This window comes from Mustela lutreola, chromosome 13 (genome assembly GCF_030435805.1).
Source record: "Mustela lutreola isolate mMusLut2 chromosome 13, mMusLut2.pri, whole genome shotgun sequence".
Taxonomy (NCBI): domain Eukaryota; kingdom Metazoa; phylum Chordata; class Mammalia; order Carnivora; family Mustelidae; genus Mustela; species Mustela lutreola.
Window position 1 is genome coordinate 23237484 of NC_081302.1, and position 16636 is coordinate 23254119.

Sequence of the window (16636 nt, forward strand, 5' to 3'; positions counted from 1 at the left end):
AACCATTCAACAGACACAAAATTTCAAGACAGTAAATTAATCATATAAGTGATTCTTTGTAAGTTTAATGTCTAACATTTACTCCTTTTACACATATTCCAAGTAAATGAAATGCTTTGTAAAATGTAACCTAGGATTCAAAATTTTAAAACAAAGAAGGAAAGATTGTGGAAATTTTAATGTATTTTAGTGTTTTAATGTATAATTATAGTCTATCATGTAAGTAAATATATATGCTTAAACAATTTTCATTAGTGTTTTCTAACAGCAGAGGGAGATATTGAACTACAAATTAAGTATTTTTCAGTACACATCTTCAGCAAAATGATTTATAGCCAATTAGACATTTGATTTTAAATTTAATTCGCTTGAGACAACATCTTCTTTGATGAGTCTTTTACAAAGAAGTCTTCCCCCAAGATACGGTTAAAGAAACAAAGTATTTTATCAAATCTAAAAATTCATTCTATGTTAATATTTCACTTGATATTTTACATAAATTTATCAGACTTAAGTATGAAATAACTCAAACCTTATGCATTTTATATTTAATTAGAACTGGTGCCATAAAAGAATGATTTTTACATTTAGTCAGACTGGAAAGAATGTCCTTGTTCTGTTATTTACTAACTGTGTGACCCTTACCAAGTTATTTTTCTTTCTTAATTTTCACTTTCCTTATTTGTAGATTGAAGTTAACAATATTATGTCTTTTATAGGGTGTTGTGAAGATATTTTTAAATTGAAATATAGTAGGTGCTGACACAGTAATTTCTTATTTAAAAATATCAATACATGTTTATTAATGTTAATATTATCATTATTTTTAGAGTTCAATAAATATTTATTAAATAACTGAATATATAACTAATATCCACAATGATGACTTTGAGTACCATGAAAAATATAGAATATAGTATCTTTTTTTTTAAAGATCTTATTCATTTATTTGACAGAGATCACAAGTAGGCAGAGAGGCAGGCAGAGAGAGGGGGAAGCAGGCTCCCTGCTGAGCAGAGACACCCCCCCCCCCATGCGAGGCTTGATCCCCGGACCCTGGGATTATTACCTGAGCTGAAGGCAGAGGCTTTAACCCATTGAGCCACCCAAGGGTCCTAGAATATAGGATCTTAATACTAACAAAGATAGCAAAATCAATCTTTGGAAGGATGATAAGCAGTATTATGTTGTTATGTTTGTTGTGAGAAGGCAGAACTGGGTAATCAGAAAGAGAGATGACATCATAGTCCCTTCCAATGCCTGGTGGGTCTATTCTCTCATATCTCATTCCTGTCCCCATTTGTTCTTTATATAATCAAGACATCTGGTGCATGCCCACTCCCATCTCTAGTACGTTCACAGTCCTTCGATACCTAAAATACTCCTGTATCTATTATGGGCTGGGGTGCAATTGTTGGGATGAAAGGAAGTGTGTATATTATAAAAGGGAGATCGTGTATCTTTTGGGGGAATCTTATCTGGGGTCCATGTTAGGTTGGGAAGTATCTGATCCATTCTAGATCAAAAAGACTACAGAGCTCATTGGATGTAGAGTGTACAACATGGATCTGATCCAAAGACCTTCTAGATTTATGTATTGTGCAAGAAGCTCTTCCCTCAGTCACAAGTAGAGTAGGATCTGACATAAACTGATTTGCTCTTAACATCAGTCTTTATAGCAACTTGGTTCTCACTGACTTAGAAGGACAAAGATGTATACATGGTTAGTATAATGTGGTATGATAAAGAAACCATGACATATACACACATACATATGCACATACTATACACACACACACACACATATATGTATAGGAATTCACTATATATATATATTTATACAAATATATATCTATCACTCAATTATACAATTCTTTAGCTAAATCTAAGTATGTATACATATAAAGATTTTGTCTCTGTGTTTTCAACCCATACAATTCTTTGCTCACAATTGTCACTAATGCTTACATATTGACTGAAATGTGTTTTAGAAGAAGTATTTTTAATTTAAAAAAAATAAAAAGTATTCTTTATAAATTAGTCCTGTTACATATAGAATTAAAATCTGATCTTATTATAAAGAATGTGCACTTATGAGAACATTTAACCTGAGAGGCAATTTTACCTACTGAGTAAACAAATTCTGAAGCCAGAGTGAATTGGATTAAAATCTAAACTCTGCCCTTCCTAGTTCTATAACACTGTATATGTTACATTTATGCTCCAGTTTCCTCATTCCAATAGCACTTGCCACTTAGGTTTGTTCTAAGGATAAATCTGTTACTACATAGAGTGATCACACTCCTTATAAACATGGAGAGTGCTCGCAGCTGTAGATACATAGCACTACTACTTATTATTATTAATTAAAAATCTAAGGATTAAAAAAAAAAACTTACAAAAAGGTGAGTTGGACACTAACAAATAAATGTGGCATATTCTTTGTTTTTTGTCTTTGGTTTAATTGAAGAACATTTATAAGTCTTCTCAAGAACATGATAGATGATAACAATGGATATTGTCATTTATTCTTATAAATTATATAGCCTGTAATACTCAAATTTGGATTTTTTTTCTTAAACTTTGCTTCTAATAATGCTCAAATTTGGTTATTTTTTCCTAAAATATACTTATAATGTACTGTAATAATTATTATGGACCAGCAATGGAACAACTACACACATCAGCTACATGTTTAAAGTAAAAATTCAACAGAGCATGCGCTCCACTGTTAAAGTTGTTAAGAATTTTTAAAAAAATATCCACTAGAGGGAGCTAAAAGAGTGAGAAAGCTCTAAACCAAGGGAGGTGTTAGGAATGATTCTCTTAGTTCTTGATAATATTATACAAATATTGAAGATTATTTTTAGGTCAAAAATTCTTATTTTCAGTTTCTTCTCTTACCCCATATCAAGAATTATTAAACAGTGATTTCTACTAGTATCAAAGATTTGTAATATTCTGTGGAAGGCATGTGTTTCCATGTGTAGGAAGGAAAAGCAGGTAAGTGCTATCTTGAATTTCTTTTCTTAAAATAGGCTAAGCTATGCTTTTAAAATTGTTTTACTGTTAAGTGATTGTTTAAATGTGTGAGGTTTCTAAAAATCAGTGTTTTCTACATTTTAGTAGGTTGGTTTTGCAAATAAAAATGAGGAAATACTTTTTATAAATGCCTCTCTGATTATAATTAGTCAAAGAAAAGAATACAAATATTTCAAGGAGTATTTGTTTTACTATAGTCATGTGACTTCAAACTTACTACTGTTTGAGGGGGAGAGAATGGAAAGCCTTTATTTAGCTCAAGTAAGTGTTTTATGAGGACTGAATTTTTATATTGCCCAGGAAAATCTAGTATGATACATCAAAAATTCGCTTGAGATACCCTTCTGTCAACTCCCTTTACCTTCCCTTTCCCCAAAAAACAACAAAGGATATCTGTCCATTTAAACAAGTATAGCTTATTATAGTAATTTTATTATTAGGTGTTAGTTTTTCTTAGTACTTTATTACTGTTGACATTTTATTAGTATTTATTAGTTATTATATATCACAATGGTCTGTGTTCTATTGCAATATTGGGAAACATGAAAATTATAGATAATACTGCCTTATTTTCTTAAACATACAATGTACATAGTAATATGTGGGATGTACACATCATTGAAATATGTCACAAGAAAGCCTCAATTATTTCAAAGGAGAGACTGTAGATTAATATAGGTAGGATGTATACAGTAAAATCATCAAAAGGACAATTATATTTAAAAATAGGCATTTATATTCGTGTAAGTATATAGGTATGGTGTAAATGCATTTTTTTTTTTGTACATTGAGTATAGATTCTTAAGGAATATCTCGGTGTCTGAAGTATTTGCAGTTCAAAAGCTTATTCTCTATGTTACATTCTACTTTTTTAAATGTTATATATCAAAATGTAACAATGCTTATTTTGTTTCGGAGTTTTCAGCAAGATTCCTGTTAATAAAAAGTCAACATTATTTAGTGAAATCTGCCACTAATAATTTATTTACTTTCTTGTTTAATATTGATACTTTAATTGATGACTAATAGTTCAATAACTATTTTTTGTATTAACTCCATTGTTATCAAGTAAAAATAATGCAAAATAAAATAATTACATAATTACTGAGTCACTTGTTGAACTATGCACTTCTATTTCTCAACAAACATGTGTTACATTCTTAATTTCTTTCTTCACAGAGTATAGATCCAATTGTAACAAAAAAATTTATTTCTTTCCAAATGAGTGTAACATTTGGTATTCAAATTTCTGTGTCAACTAATCAGTCCTAGATTGGTAAAGATACTACTTTTAGTCCATAATATAGAAATCATCTCCATATAGATTATTTTAAAGCATACTTAAATAAATAAATATATATGCATGATATTCATGGTCATGATATGCACAGCTTAATGTTATTGGAATAATAACATTGAACTAAATGAAACTGACATGTTTTGGACAAATGGGTGAATATCACTATTATGAGATTAAAACAATTTGAATAAGTTTGCATCCCTCATGACACAGCAACAGATAATAGGGAGAGGCTGTGATGTCTAAATTGTGGTTGGCAATAGAAAGACAATCAGAAATTTTAAACCTCCTGTAGGGGAACCACCAAGCTGATCATCTATCATGTTTATTTGATTCAGTGGTATTTATCTATTATTACTGTTAATCATCTGTTAACAAAGTAGTCTAGTCACCCAGATTGTGTTATAATAACTGCCAAACAACAATAATAGGAAAGATCCAGGGGATCCATTTTTTAAATTTTTTAAATCTTGATCTTTAGTATTAAGTTTTTGTTATATGGGCAACAATTTTAAAATTAGTATGTACACATTCCTAGGAACAAGTAAGTATTCTCAGATCTGAAGATAGTGAGAACATAGGAAGAAAGGATTCAACTTGAATAACTACTTATTTGGGGGCTTCCTATATGCAACTCACTCTATAGTATTATAGAAAAAATTAAGAAGTAGTTAATAAGCTCCCCTAGGGGAGTCTTTACAATCAAAATAACTCAGTCTACCATTATTACACTGGACCTTGTTTTCTTGCTCATTATTTGCTGTAAAGCACTCATCAACATTTTTAGGGTTTTTTTTTAAATAATTTTTAAAAGTCTTCTTAGTTATCCATTTGAAGTAGGTAATTTTATGAAATCACAAATACATTTCATATGAAGACAGAGAGCTTATAATCCAAGTTTCCAGGAGAAAGTTTTTGTTTTGCTTTGTTTAGGTTGTGCCAGGTTAAATAATGGTATAAGAGAGTTCCTTTGTGTCAACAGATTTCAAATTAAAACAGAAAGTATAATTGTAAAAGCTCTCTTAGAATAAGGCAATTCCATTATTAGTTTTATAACTTTGCTGTCAGATCAAATTGAGCATGAAAGAAACTTAAGATTTAAATAGAACAAACTAAACTCTTTATTAAAGATTCAATGCAAAGGGCAAGTTTCCAAAACACTGATTTATGTGTGATTTATAAAGTACTATATCTATCATGTAAATTCTACATAGACTCTTTATTGTGAAGTTTGGTACTTAAATTTGTGTCAACTAATCAATCTTAGGTCGGTAAAATTTTACTTTCATTCCACTATGTGGAGATTCTCCACATAGATGAGCTTAAAACATAATATTCATGTTACTTAAATAATGCATTGAACTAAATAAAACTTACATATCTGAAAAACTGGTTAAATATCACAATTATAGGACTATAAAACTTAAAATAATTATGCATCCCTCAATGAAGTCATTATTCATGATGAATATATGCAAATATCCTTCTCATGTACAAAGATGTTATTGCTAAAAAGTGAGAAAATTTTCTATTCTTCTTTATATAAAAGCCATGTTCCTTTTGTTAAATTGAGTGTTATTGTCAGAAGATAAAGTATTCATAATCATTATGCTCTGACTCTAACAGAACCAAAAAATAGTAATGGTGGTAAAGTGTTTCAGGCTTCTCTTCTAGTGAAACATGAAAGAGAACCCTATGTTCAAAATTTGAGAAGCGAATTCAAAGGTTACTGTATAGCGTAGCATCATGAAAGATAAAAGACATCATTCTTTGATTGTCATCTTCTATGAATAGAATTTATGTAAAGAAGTCCAATTATATATTTTAAGTAGAATTTGCCCCATTATTATCTTTAAAGATTTTGTAAAATTTTGTAAGAACTATTACTTCTGTATACAATGAACAGGATAGGAATATAAAATAAGGAATATTTAAATTGGATCTAATCTCTGGGATTGTTAGTGGATTTAACTTTTCTTGTTTCTTTTGAATATCCTTTAGAGTCTTATAATGAAATATACCCATTTTCAAAAGTATATACAATTTTAAAGAAAAATTTTGGCTTGAAATAAAAAAAAAAGGAACATGACCTTGTTAATATTTGTAAAACTACTGCACAATTCTTCTACATTTCTGTAAATTTGATTTTTTTTGCAAATATCTGTAATATTGAATTTTAATAGTATTTTCATGAGTTTTAATGTAATTCCCTGCCAGTACAGATCCCACAGGAATGTTATTTCCCAATAATTTGTTTTGAATATTTTTTTAATAATTATATACATACTTTCAAAGTGACACAATTTAGGAGTATTACATGTCTAAACGTTTCTTAAAAGAATGAAATAATCAATAAGTATGTAAAATCCATCTACAGTATTATAATTCATAATGGGTCACTAAAGGTTATAGTTTCAATCTTCAGAATATGTAAATATGCCTCAGTCTACACCACAGATGGTACAAAGACCTCTCTTCAAGGCTTCCAGAGTCTTGTGTTAAAAACAATCAGACATATGTTTTCATTTTATGACTTAAATGTGGCACTGGAAAAGGTGGGCAAGTGCTCTGATGTATATACAGCACGAATCAATCTCTTTCATTGCTATTATTTTTTCTTTCCTCTTTCTAGTGCTTGATGTTGGCCCTGTCATTCTATTTACCCCACATGCGTTATCAGTCCAACAAATTTCATAGAACATTCGTCCATCTGGTCTTTGTCACCACTAGATATGCAAAATGATTCCTCACCCTTGACCCATCCCCAGCCCCCTCCCCCCCTCCACATCAGCAGAGAAGAGAAGGCATTCTCCTCAGTCCTGGTATCATAACCATGTACTCTGTGCTGTTGCTCTAAAATGACTAACAGAGGTAGTTTTATGTCTTCTGACTCCTTGGTATTCTTCACTGTAATTAGAATACTTTTGTATTTGCTGTTGAAGATGCACATTCCAAAAACTGTAGAAGTCACAATAAGATGTAAGGTAGAGTATGTGTTTAAAAATAATTGCTGACTTTTTAACACTTTCCAATATGGAGTCATTGGGGGTAAATTATGTGGAAAGATTAATAAAATTTAGTATTTATTATGGTCTCTTAATGAATTTATTATCAGAATTTGGGGAAAGCTACACTGGGAAAGTATTTTTCCATGTAACAATTGGAAATTAAAAAATATTCTTAAATGTTTGACAATCAATAACATGTTACACCATAAGCATTTTGGAAAGAATAACAGAATTATTGACTTAGTGAAATAACTTAGGAATTACAGTTAACAAATATAGAGAACAGTAGTTTTAGCCATAATCATTTTAAGTATACTGTTACATATTTCACTACTGAGTTTAAGATAACACTGAGTAATTCCTTATCAATACCACTCCTTTGAACCAATTCAAAGTTACAGAATGCTTCTCAGACAATTCTTTACTTAGCCATTCTTAAGAGTTTCCACCCAAAACCTAGAGAAAAAGTAAAGAATAATAATTATAAAAGAGCCTTCCTTTCCATTGAATTAACCAGTAATTAATGCGTAAGGACAACATGTCATCTATAGCAAGGGATTCAACATAAATAACTTAAGATATGTTCTAGGTGCATACTATAAAATAGACACATACTCAGATTGGAGGAAATGAAAGAAACCTGTGTCCATCTATAGGGAACTCAGTTCTATTTGTCCATATGTCTGTTTGAACCACTCTTCCTCCCCAGACTTCCAGAACATTTCTCCTGAGGTCTTACTTCCAAAACCAAAAGGAACACATTTGGAGAATTTTGTGTACAGTGCTGGAAGGGAAATTATTCTACTTCCTTGTTTTCCCGTTGATTCTAAGTCAATGTTGTCACCAACCTAAATCATTAGATTGATTTAAGGTAATGCAACCCAGCTGTCAGCTAGCAGCAAATTGTGCCTGAGATTAACTCCTTACCTTGATTTTCTCTTATTTCCTCTAATCTCTCATTCCTTACCCTTTCTAATCCCCCATCTGTATCATTATCTCTATTTCCTCTTAAAACATGGTGACATTAGAATAAATGATGAACTTAATGAGTGAAAGAATATAATAATAAAGGAATGTGAAAATATTAAAAACTGCTTCAAAATCCATCTATTCCATGCTAAGGATATGAAAACTTTATGAATTAGAGTGCACAATTGCACATAATCGTTTACTAATAAGCCAATCATATTGTCCCATTTTGATAATTTTACCTTTTTTTCCCCCTGAAATAATACCTAATATTACACAGGTAGACTTTACAGCCTATAGCCAAGGGTATTTCTAAGCATAGACTATTTTAAAATGAATAAATAATAGCTTCTAGTATATTCATTTTGGATGTGAGGTACTTAGAATGCAAAGAGGAATGATTTTTAAAACAGGCATTTTGGGAAAGAAAGAAGGAATTTGACAGTTGAACGTTTTATTAGTGGTGATTCAGAAACTTTTGAGAGTTGAAGGGACAAGTAGCTTTTTAAATAGAAACATATTAGGGGGGAAAAACAAATGCTCTCTCCAGCCAGTGCCATAAAAATCAGGATATTGTAATTTCTACATACTCATTCAACTTGGTTCATTTCACCTGAAGAGACATCACTTCAGAGTTTTGAGAGTGTTAAGCAGTGTTCAATTAATGACAACCATCTGTAATAAAGATTCTAGAATATACTTTAAAGTAATCATATTGCCATTCCAAATAAATATTATGTTCCCTGCAAAAGAACCTCATTTCTGGTCTCATTACTGAACATTAGCTGTAGGGAAAGAAATAATGAAGTGTACGACTTGGAGTCTCTGACGTGAGGTTTTAAAAGACATTTAAATCGTGCGTACGAAAAGGCAAATGTGGCAGGGAAGTAGTTCACGTTAACGTTTCAAAAACCTAGTGCACCACTGCAACCACAAATACCGGTAAAACACAAAGCAAAACAAAACCTGAAGCAAGGACTCTACAGGCGGCGTGCTGACAGTTTGCTGCACGCATGTGAGCAAACGAAACAGCCCTGTGCCGACGGAGAATTTAACATAATGCATTATTTAGCTTGCTCTCCAACACAAAAATTATACATTTAAAACGGTGCATAATTATTCCCATCAAAATTTACTTGCACTCTCTCTGGTATCAAAAGGGAGTGGAAAGGCCATTTGCAGAAAGAGGAGGAGTTGAGCCGTCCCAAGGTGGAGCTGTCTCTTGTGTTAAATGACACTGGCTGAGTAAAGCGCTCAGGGCTTAAAGGCTGAGTCAAAAGCCAAGAAGTCTCTTTATTGACGCCTACCTCCCAGCCCCTGGCAATCTGACTAATAACAAACTGAGCTAACAAGAAAGACTAGAAAGGGAGGCAAGGGAACACTGCTGCAGCTTGGATCTACAAACTAAGAAAGCAAGAGTGATCAATCCCAGCTCTGGGAAACATCTTGTTTATTTACTGCATTCCGCAGCTTGCAAATGGTTAACTATATGCAAAAAAAAGTCAGCATAGCTGTGAAGTATGCCGTGAATTTTAATTGGGGAGAAAAGGCAACTGCTTCAGGATGATCTAGTATGCACTCGGTCTGAAATATTTTCAATGAACTACTCAGCGTTTAGTCTTTGAGCAGAGCTTTTTAACTTTATGAAGCAAAGGGACCTGCCAAAAAGTGATATTTGAGAGGAAAGTACGTGGCGGCTGGTGTTTCTTTTTTAATAAAGAAACTGAATTTACTTTGACCATCTCTTCCAGCTGTGCATTGCAGATAACGTCAGGAAGAGTTTCTGCTTTACAGGTAAGATGAATGTTTCCAGGCTTTTCTAGTACCTATCTTTGCATTGTCTTAAAGTGATGGAATTTGTACGTTTGCCCTTTTAAAAAAATAACTTAGCATTAAAAGCTATCCAGTTTCATTCTTACTCATTGGCACCACTAAGGCTGTAGCAGATGCCTGTTTTCTCTGAGCAGCAGACAGTCCAACAGCTGGCTCGCCAGAGGAACAAATAAAATAAGATGCCACTGTATCTTGCATAGCATCCAGTTTGTTATTGGAAACTGTATATGTGTGCTTTCTGAAGGAAAGATCACTTCCAAACACCATTGCTGAATTTAAAATATAAGCAGAATGTTAAAAGATTCTTGGTATTTTGTATGCTATTTTTATTATTTCCTGGCTGGAAAATATATATTTTCTGAAAATATGTAAACAGAGATTTTTGACCTCTTTCACATAAGATCAGATGTTACCCATACGGAACCCGTCTTGAAATTTGTGTGCATTTCTGAAAAGATATGAAACTGTTCCCTAGGACATTTTGAAGAACATAAGATGAATATAAGATTAAAACAGTAACTAGAGGTTGTCATCTGGAAGTTATTTACTATTTTCTCAAGATGCTGTGTCTGGTGAAATGAATCATATTCTTTCTTAGTAATCTATGAAGAAGTACTTTAGTGTTTGTGGAAGCTAATCCACAAGTTGAAGGCTCCAACTACAAGCTGTTGGGTTCTAAACATAGACTCAGAGCTGTTTAAAAATCAATTTCCCTGTGGAAAAATTTAGTCTGCTAACTTTTCCTTTATATGGAAAGGCACTCTACTGTTTTATTTCTTTAGTTGCCTTTTACCATTCAGAAACTTCATGCTCTACATGTTTTCAATAAAACCAAGTATTTTCATGGGATTAGTTTTTTCCAGAATTATTGATTGGTTTTGGGATGTTCTATCTGTTCTGTTGCACCTATCTGATTGTGAACTTTAGGTAGATTCAAAGGTACTGTTCACATTGCATTAAAAAATAAATGAAAGCAGGTACCACTTGGAAAAGTTGAAGCGTTTTGAGATATGGTGTTTATTTATCTTTCAATATAATTTCTATAAATTTAAGGTACACTAAAGAAAAGATATGCAATTAAATACATTGGAGTTATATGTATTTATCTTGTCACTGCTGTCATCTCAGACTTAGAATCTTTCTAAAGAATTGCTATTTCAGATCCATTTCTTAAATTTTTAACGAGTTGGAATATGTGATGTTGTTATCCTGAACTGTCACTTTTTTATTCAGCAAATTAGAGGTACCCTCAAATGTTTGAGTATAGTGCAGTTTGTTTTAGAGCTTACTGTGGCTTTAAGCCTTATAATAAAGGAGGTCCATTGCTTAATTATATGATGACATTCTGTGCCCTAAAGCCAGTTTCAAGACCTCATTAGAAAGTCATTTGCTTGAAGTTTATGTGAGGCATTGTTTATTCTTTTATAATAGCTGGAAATGTGTTTTAAAGCTGTTTTCTTCTTTAGGTATATATTAACCTTATTCATAAAAGGATTTAAAAGCAGCAGGAAATATCCTACTTTTAGAAATTCAGTAGAAAGTGTGACAAGTGAAATTTTAACAGGCACTCTTAACCATATATATCTAATACTATCAAACTTACACAAACTGCCCTAGACAGCACAGTTAAAATGAAATTCTTTTTATAGTGATCTCCTTTCTTACATGGTCAGAGACTTATTTTCCTCACGGTTTTTAAATAAGATAATAAAATTAATAAGTATGGAGCCCAAATCAAAGCAGGTTAAAACACAGATACAATTATTAGATAGTATATTGTGACATCCAGTTCAAAAATTAAATAAATAAAGGAAATGCATTATGTATGTATGTGTGCAAACATAGATACATATATATTTTTTCTAACTTTTTCTAACATTTTTGCATTCTCTACTTTTTTCTCTGCTTCTGGCTAATATCACATATTTGTTTTATACTGTAATCCTTCAACCTTAGAGTCATCAACTTTGTGGTTAAAAAAGAAAAAAAAAAGGAATCAGGGTCTTTGCAAACATACACCTCTGTACCATATCGAGGTATCAATAGTCCCTTAAGCAGCAACTCTCTCATCTTTTAAAATGCAGCTTATTTGGAAAATGTGAACACCATTGATGATACAATATTTTAAATTCTCCTTGACCTAAATTTTACATTTTTGTCACAGTACAAGTTAAAAGTGAACAAAACATGCTTGTCATAGTATTAGAAAAAAATAAGAGAAAATGCAAATGTAGTAAGGTATTCATATGTTCCAAGTAATTAATATTTTTTGTTGTTTTTAGAGGAAACCCTATTATTTTGTAATCACCAGGTTCATCTCTTCCCTACTTCTGCCCGCTGAAGTACATTGCTGTTGCCTTTTGTTTTACAGAATCAGATTTCATCACATGACAACATGAAGCTGTGGTTTCATCTCTTATATTCATCTCTCCTCGCCTGTATATCTTCACAGTCCCAATCGCCGATGTCCTCAGCCAGAGGTTCTTGTGACTCTCTTTGCAATTGTGAGGAAAAAGACGGTGCAATGCTAATCAACTGTGAAGAAAAAGGTATCAAGAAGTTATCCCAAATAAGTGTGCCACCATCACGACCTTTCCACCTAAATTTATTAAATAATGGCTTGACAATGCTTCACACGAATGACTTTTCTGGGCTTACCAACGCTATCTCAATACACCTTGGATTTAACAATATTGCAGATATTGAGACTGGTGCATTTAATGGTCTTGGCCTTCTTAAGCAACTTCATATCAATCACAATTCCTTAGAAATTCTTAAAGAGGATACCTTCCATGGATTGGAAAACCTGGAATTCCTACAAGCAGATAACAATTTCATTACAGTGATTGAACCAAGTGCCTTTAGCAAGCTCCACAGACTTAAAGTGTTAATTTTAAATGACAACGCTATTGAGAGTCTTCCTCCAAACATATTTCGGTTCGTTCCTTTAACCCATCTAGATCTTCGTGGAAATCAATTGCAAACATTGCCTTATGTTGGTTTTTTAGAACACATTGGCCGGATATTGGATCTCCAGTTGGAGGACAACAAGTGGGCCTGCAACTGTGACTTATTAGAGCTAAAAACTTGGTTGGAAAACATGCCTCCACAATCTGTAATTGGTGATGTTGTGTGCAACAGCCCTCCATTTTTCAAAGGAAGTGTACTAAGCAGACTGAAAAAGGAATCAATTTGCCCCACTCCCCCAGTGTATGAAGAACACGAGGATCCTTCAGGGTCATTACATCTGGCAGTAACGTCTTCAATAAGTGAGAGTCACATGTCAACCAAGACCACACCCCTTTTGAAACCAGCCACCAAAGCACCAGTTTTGATACCCTATATTACAAAGCCATTCACTCAACTTCCAGGACCCTACTGTCCTATTCCCTGTAACTGCAAAGTACTGTCGCCATCAGGACTTCTAATACACTGTCAAGAGCGCAATATTGAAAGCTTATCAGATCTAAAGCCTCCTCCACAAAACCCTAGAAAGCTTGTTCTAGCAGGGAATATTATCCATACATTAGTGAAGTCTGATCTAGCGGAGTACTTCACTTTGGAAATGCTTCACCTGGGAAATAATCGCATTGAGGTTCTTGAGGAAGGATCCTTTATGAATCTAACAAGATTGCAAAAGCTCTATCTAAATGGTAACCATCTGACCAAATTAAGTAGAGGCATGTTCCTTGGTCTCCACAATCTTGAGTATTTGTATCTTGAATACAATGCAGTTAAGGAACTATTGCCAGGAACCTTTAACCCAATGCCTAAACTTAAAGTCCTCTATTTAAATAATAACCTCCTACAAGTTTTACCACCACATATTTTTTCAGGGGTTTCCCTAACGAGGATAAACCTTAAAGCAAACCAGTTTACCCATCTCCCTGTAAGTAATATCTTGGATGACCTTGATTTATTGACTCAGATCGACCTTGAGGACAATCCCTGGGATTGCTCCTGTGACCTGGTTGGATTGCAACAGTGGCTACAAAAACTGAGTAAGAACACAATAACAGATGACATCCTCTGCACTTCTCCAGAGCACCTGGACAAAAAGGAATTGAAAGCACTAACTAGTGAACTCCTTTGCCCAGGTTTAGTCAACAACCCATCCCTGCCAACTCAAACTAGTTACATAATTGTCAGTACTCCTACAACCACAACTACAGCCGATACTATTTTAAGATCACTTACTGATGCTGTACCACTGTCTGTTCTAATACTAGGGCTGCTGATCGTGTTCATAACCATTGTGTTCTGTGCTGCAGGGATAGTGGTTCTTGTTCTCCACCGCAGGAGAAGATACAAAAAGAAACAAGCAGATGAACAGATGAGAGACAACAGTCCAGTCCATCTTCAATACAGTATGTATGGCCATAAAACAACTCACCACACTGCTGAAAGACCCACAGCATCACTCTACGAGCAGCACATGGTGAGTCCCATGGTTCATGTCTATAGAAGTCCATCCTTTGGCCCAAAACATTTGGAAGAGGAAGAAGAAAGGAATGAAAAAGACGGAAGTGAGGCGAAACATCTTCAAAGAAGTCTTTTAGAAAGGGAAAATCATTCACCACTCACAGGGTCAAATGTGAAATACAAAACCACAGACCAATCAACTGAATTTTTATCCTTTCAGGATGCCAGTTCATTATATAGGAATATTTTAGAGAAAGAAAGAGAACTTCAGCAGCTGGGAATCACAGAATACCTAAGGAAGAACATTGCTCAACTGCAGCCTGATATGGAAGTACATTATCCTGGAGCCCATGAAGAGTTAAAGTTAATGGAGACCTTAATGTACTCAAGGCCAAGGAAGGTATTAGTGGAACAGACTAAAAATGAGTATTTTGAGCTTAAAGCTAATTTACATGCTGAACCTGACTACTTAGAAGTCTTGGAGCAGCAAACATAGATGGAGAGATCGAGGGCTTTTGCAGAAATGCTTTGATTCTGTCTTAAGTCCAATCCTTGTAAATAAGTGCCTTACATGTGTGTGTCATCAATCAGAACTAAAGCACAGCAGTAATCCTATGGGAAAAAAAGAAGAAAAAGAAACTCAGGGATCATTGGGAGAAGCCATTGCATTTTCTTCAGGCAATTTTGCCTGCCCCTAATAAATTAATAAATTAATCCTTGTATGTAAATCATCCAAGGATTATAGTAATATTTCTCCATATACTTAAAAGTGTTTCAGAAAAGACCTGTTGCACATTTAAAAGGGTTGAGTATTTAAGTAACACTTATTTTATTGAATTACTTTACCAGTGGATGAAATAAAATTGGGTTTTGTCACTTAAAAGTTATACCTGTATATGTAATTATAATATGTAAGGAATATATTGTTTATATAATCAGCATATACCACAAAAAATGTATATTGTCAGATACACCTAATTTTCTTGCAATAAAGGCAAAAGGAACTGGAATTTTAAAATTATGACTAATAATAGTAAAGAAAAAAAATAGGACGTGGAATTATATAGGTTATGAGTGACCCAAAACTGAGTATTTGAGGGTTAGAAAAATGTCACTGCTATGCTTTCTGAATTTAAAAATAAGAGTCATTAATAGTTCAGGTGATGAATAAGCAAAGTTTTTGGTTTTTCTACACATTTTTGTGTGGACAATCTTATCGTCAATGCTGCTGTGAACTAAGGTATGTCATTTGTGCTCAAACTTTGATTCTTGTTCTTGGGATATTTTTAAAATGCTACTGATATTCAACTGTAAATATGATTAGTGCATAAATTAAGTTTGGTTTCTTTCATAGCATTAATCCTTTGTAAATTTGAATGACCATGATAGAAATAAGTTTCTTGTGGCAAGTAATAATTCACAGGTATAAAACAAATAGGAAAAATCGTGTTTTTAAAACATTTTATTAATGTAAACTGGTAGTTGCCATAAATTAGTAGCAAAAGGCACGTCTAAGGGTAGGTGGTTTAAGTTGCCTCAAGAGTGGGACAATGTAGCTTTATTTTACAAGAAAGTATAGCTAGATTTCTATGAACTATTTATTCTGTACAGTTTTGTATATTTTTGGTTCACAAAGGTAATTATTCTTGGGTGCCTTTCAAGAAAATTAAAAATACTGCTCACTACAATAAAAATAAAATGAAAACTCTCTTTTTAAATGAATTTTCTTCAGTTAGTCTGATCTGTAATTCAATCAATTCAGGATTAACACACACACATGCACGCATTTGTGCACATGCACGAGAAGGAGATTTCTGTTTGTAACACACACAGAAACATCTTGTTCACCATCTGCAAAAAGGTCATTCAGTGTCTGGGTATGACTGACACAGAATCGAACCTAAATCTGACCAGTAGGTCTCCCTTTCCAGCAAATCCTTTTCCCACTCAAAACAAATGAAAGGGATTTATTTTTCTTCTTTCTGATTATACAATCAATGATACAGCAGATTTTCACAAGGCAAAATAGAATTAATCAAAGTGATCTAGCTCTGTTTCTGAA

General features: G+C 33.1%; 1 protein-coding gene across 1 annotated transcript; it reads left to right on the top strand.

Moving 5' to 3' along the window:
* The first annotated feature begins 2798 nt into the window (after positions 1–2798).
* On the top strand, positions 2799–16296 carry SLITRK6 (SLIT and NTRK like family member 6). The gene is made up of 3 exons (XM_059144455.1): positions 2799–3003; positions 10071–10113; positions 12524–16296. The coding sequence occupies exon 3, from the start codon at positions 12548–12550 to the stop codon at positions 15068–15070; it is 2523 nt and encodes an 840-aa protein (XP_059000438.1). The 5' UTR covers positions 2799–3003; positions 10071–10113; positions 12524–12547; the 3' UTR covers positions 15071–16296.
* Positions 16297–16636: the final 340 nt, after the last annotated feature.

Coding starts and splice junctions, on each gene's coding strand:
- SLITRK6 (XM_059144455.1), top strand. CDS start 12,548: ATGAAGCTGTGGTTTCATCTCTTATATTCATCTCTCCTCGCCTGTATA.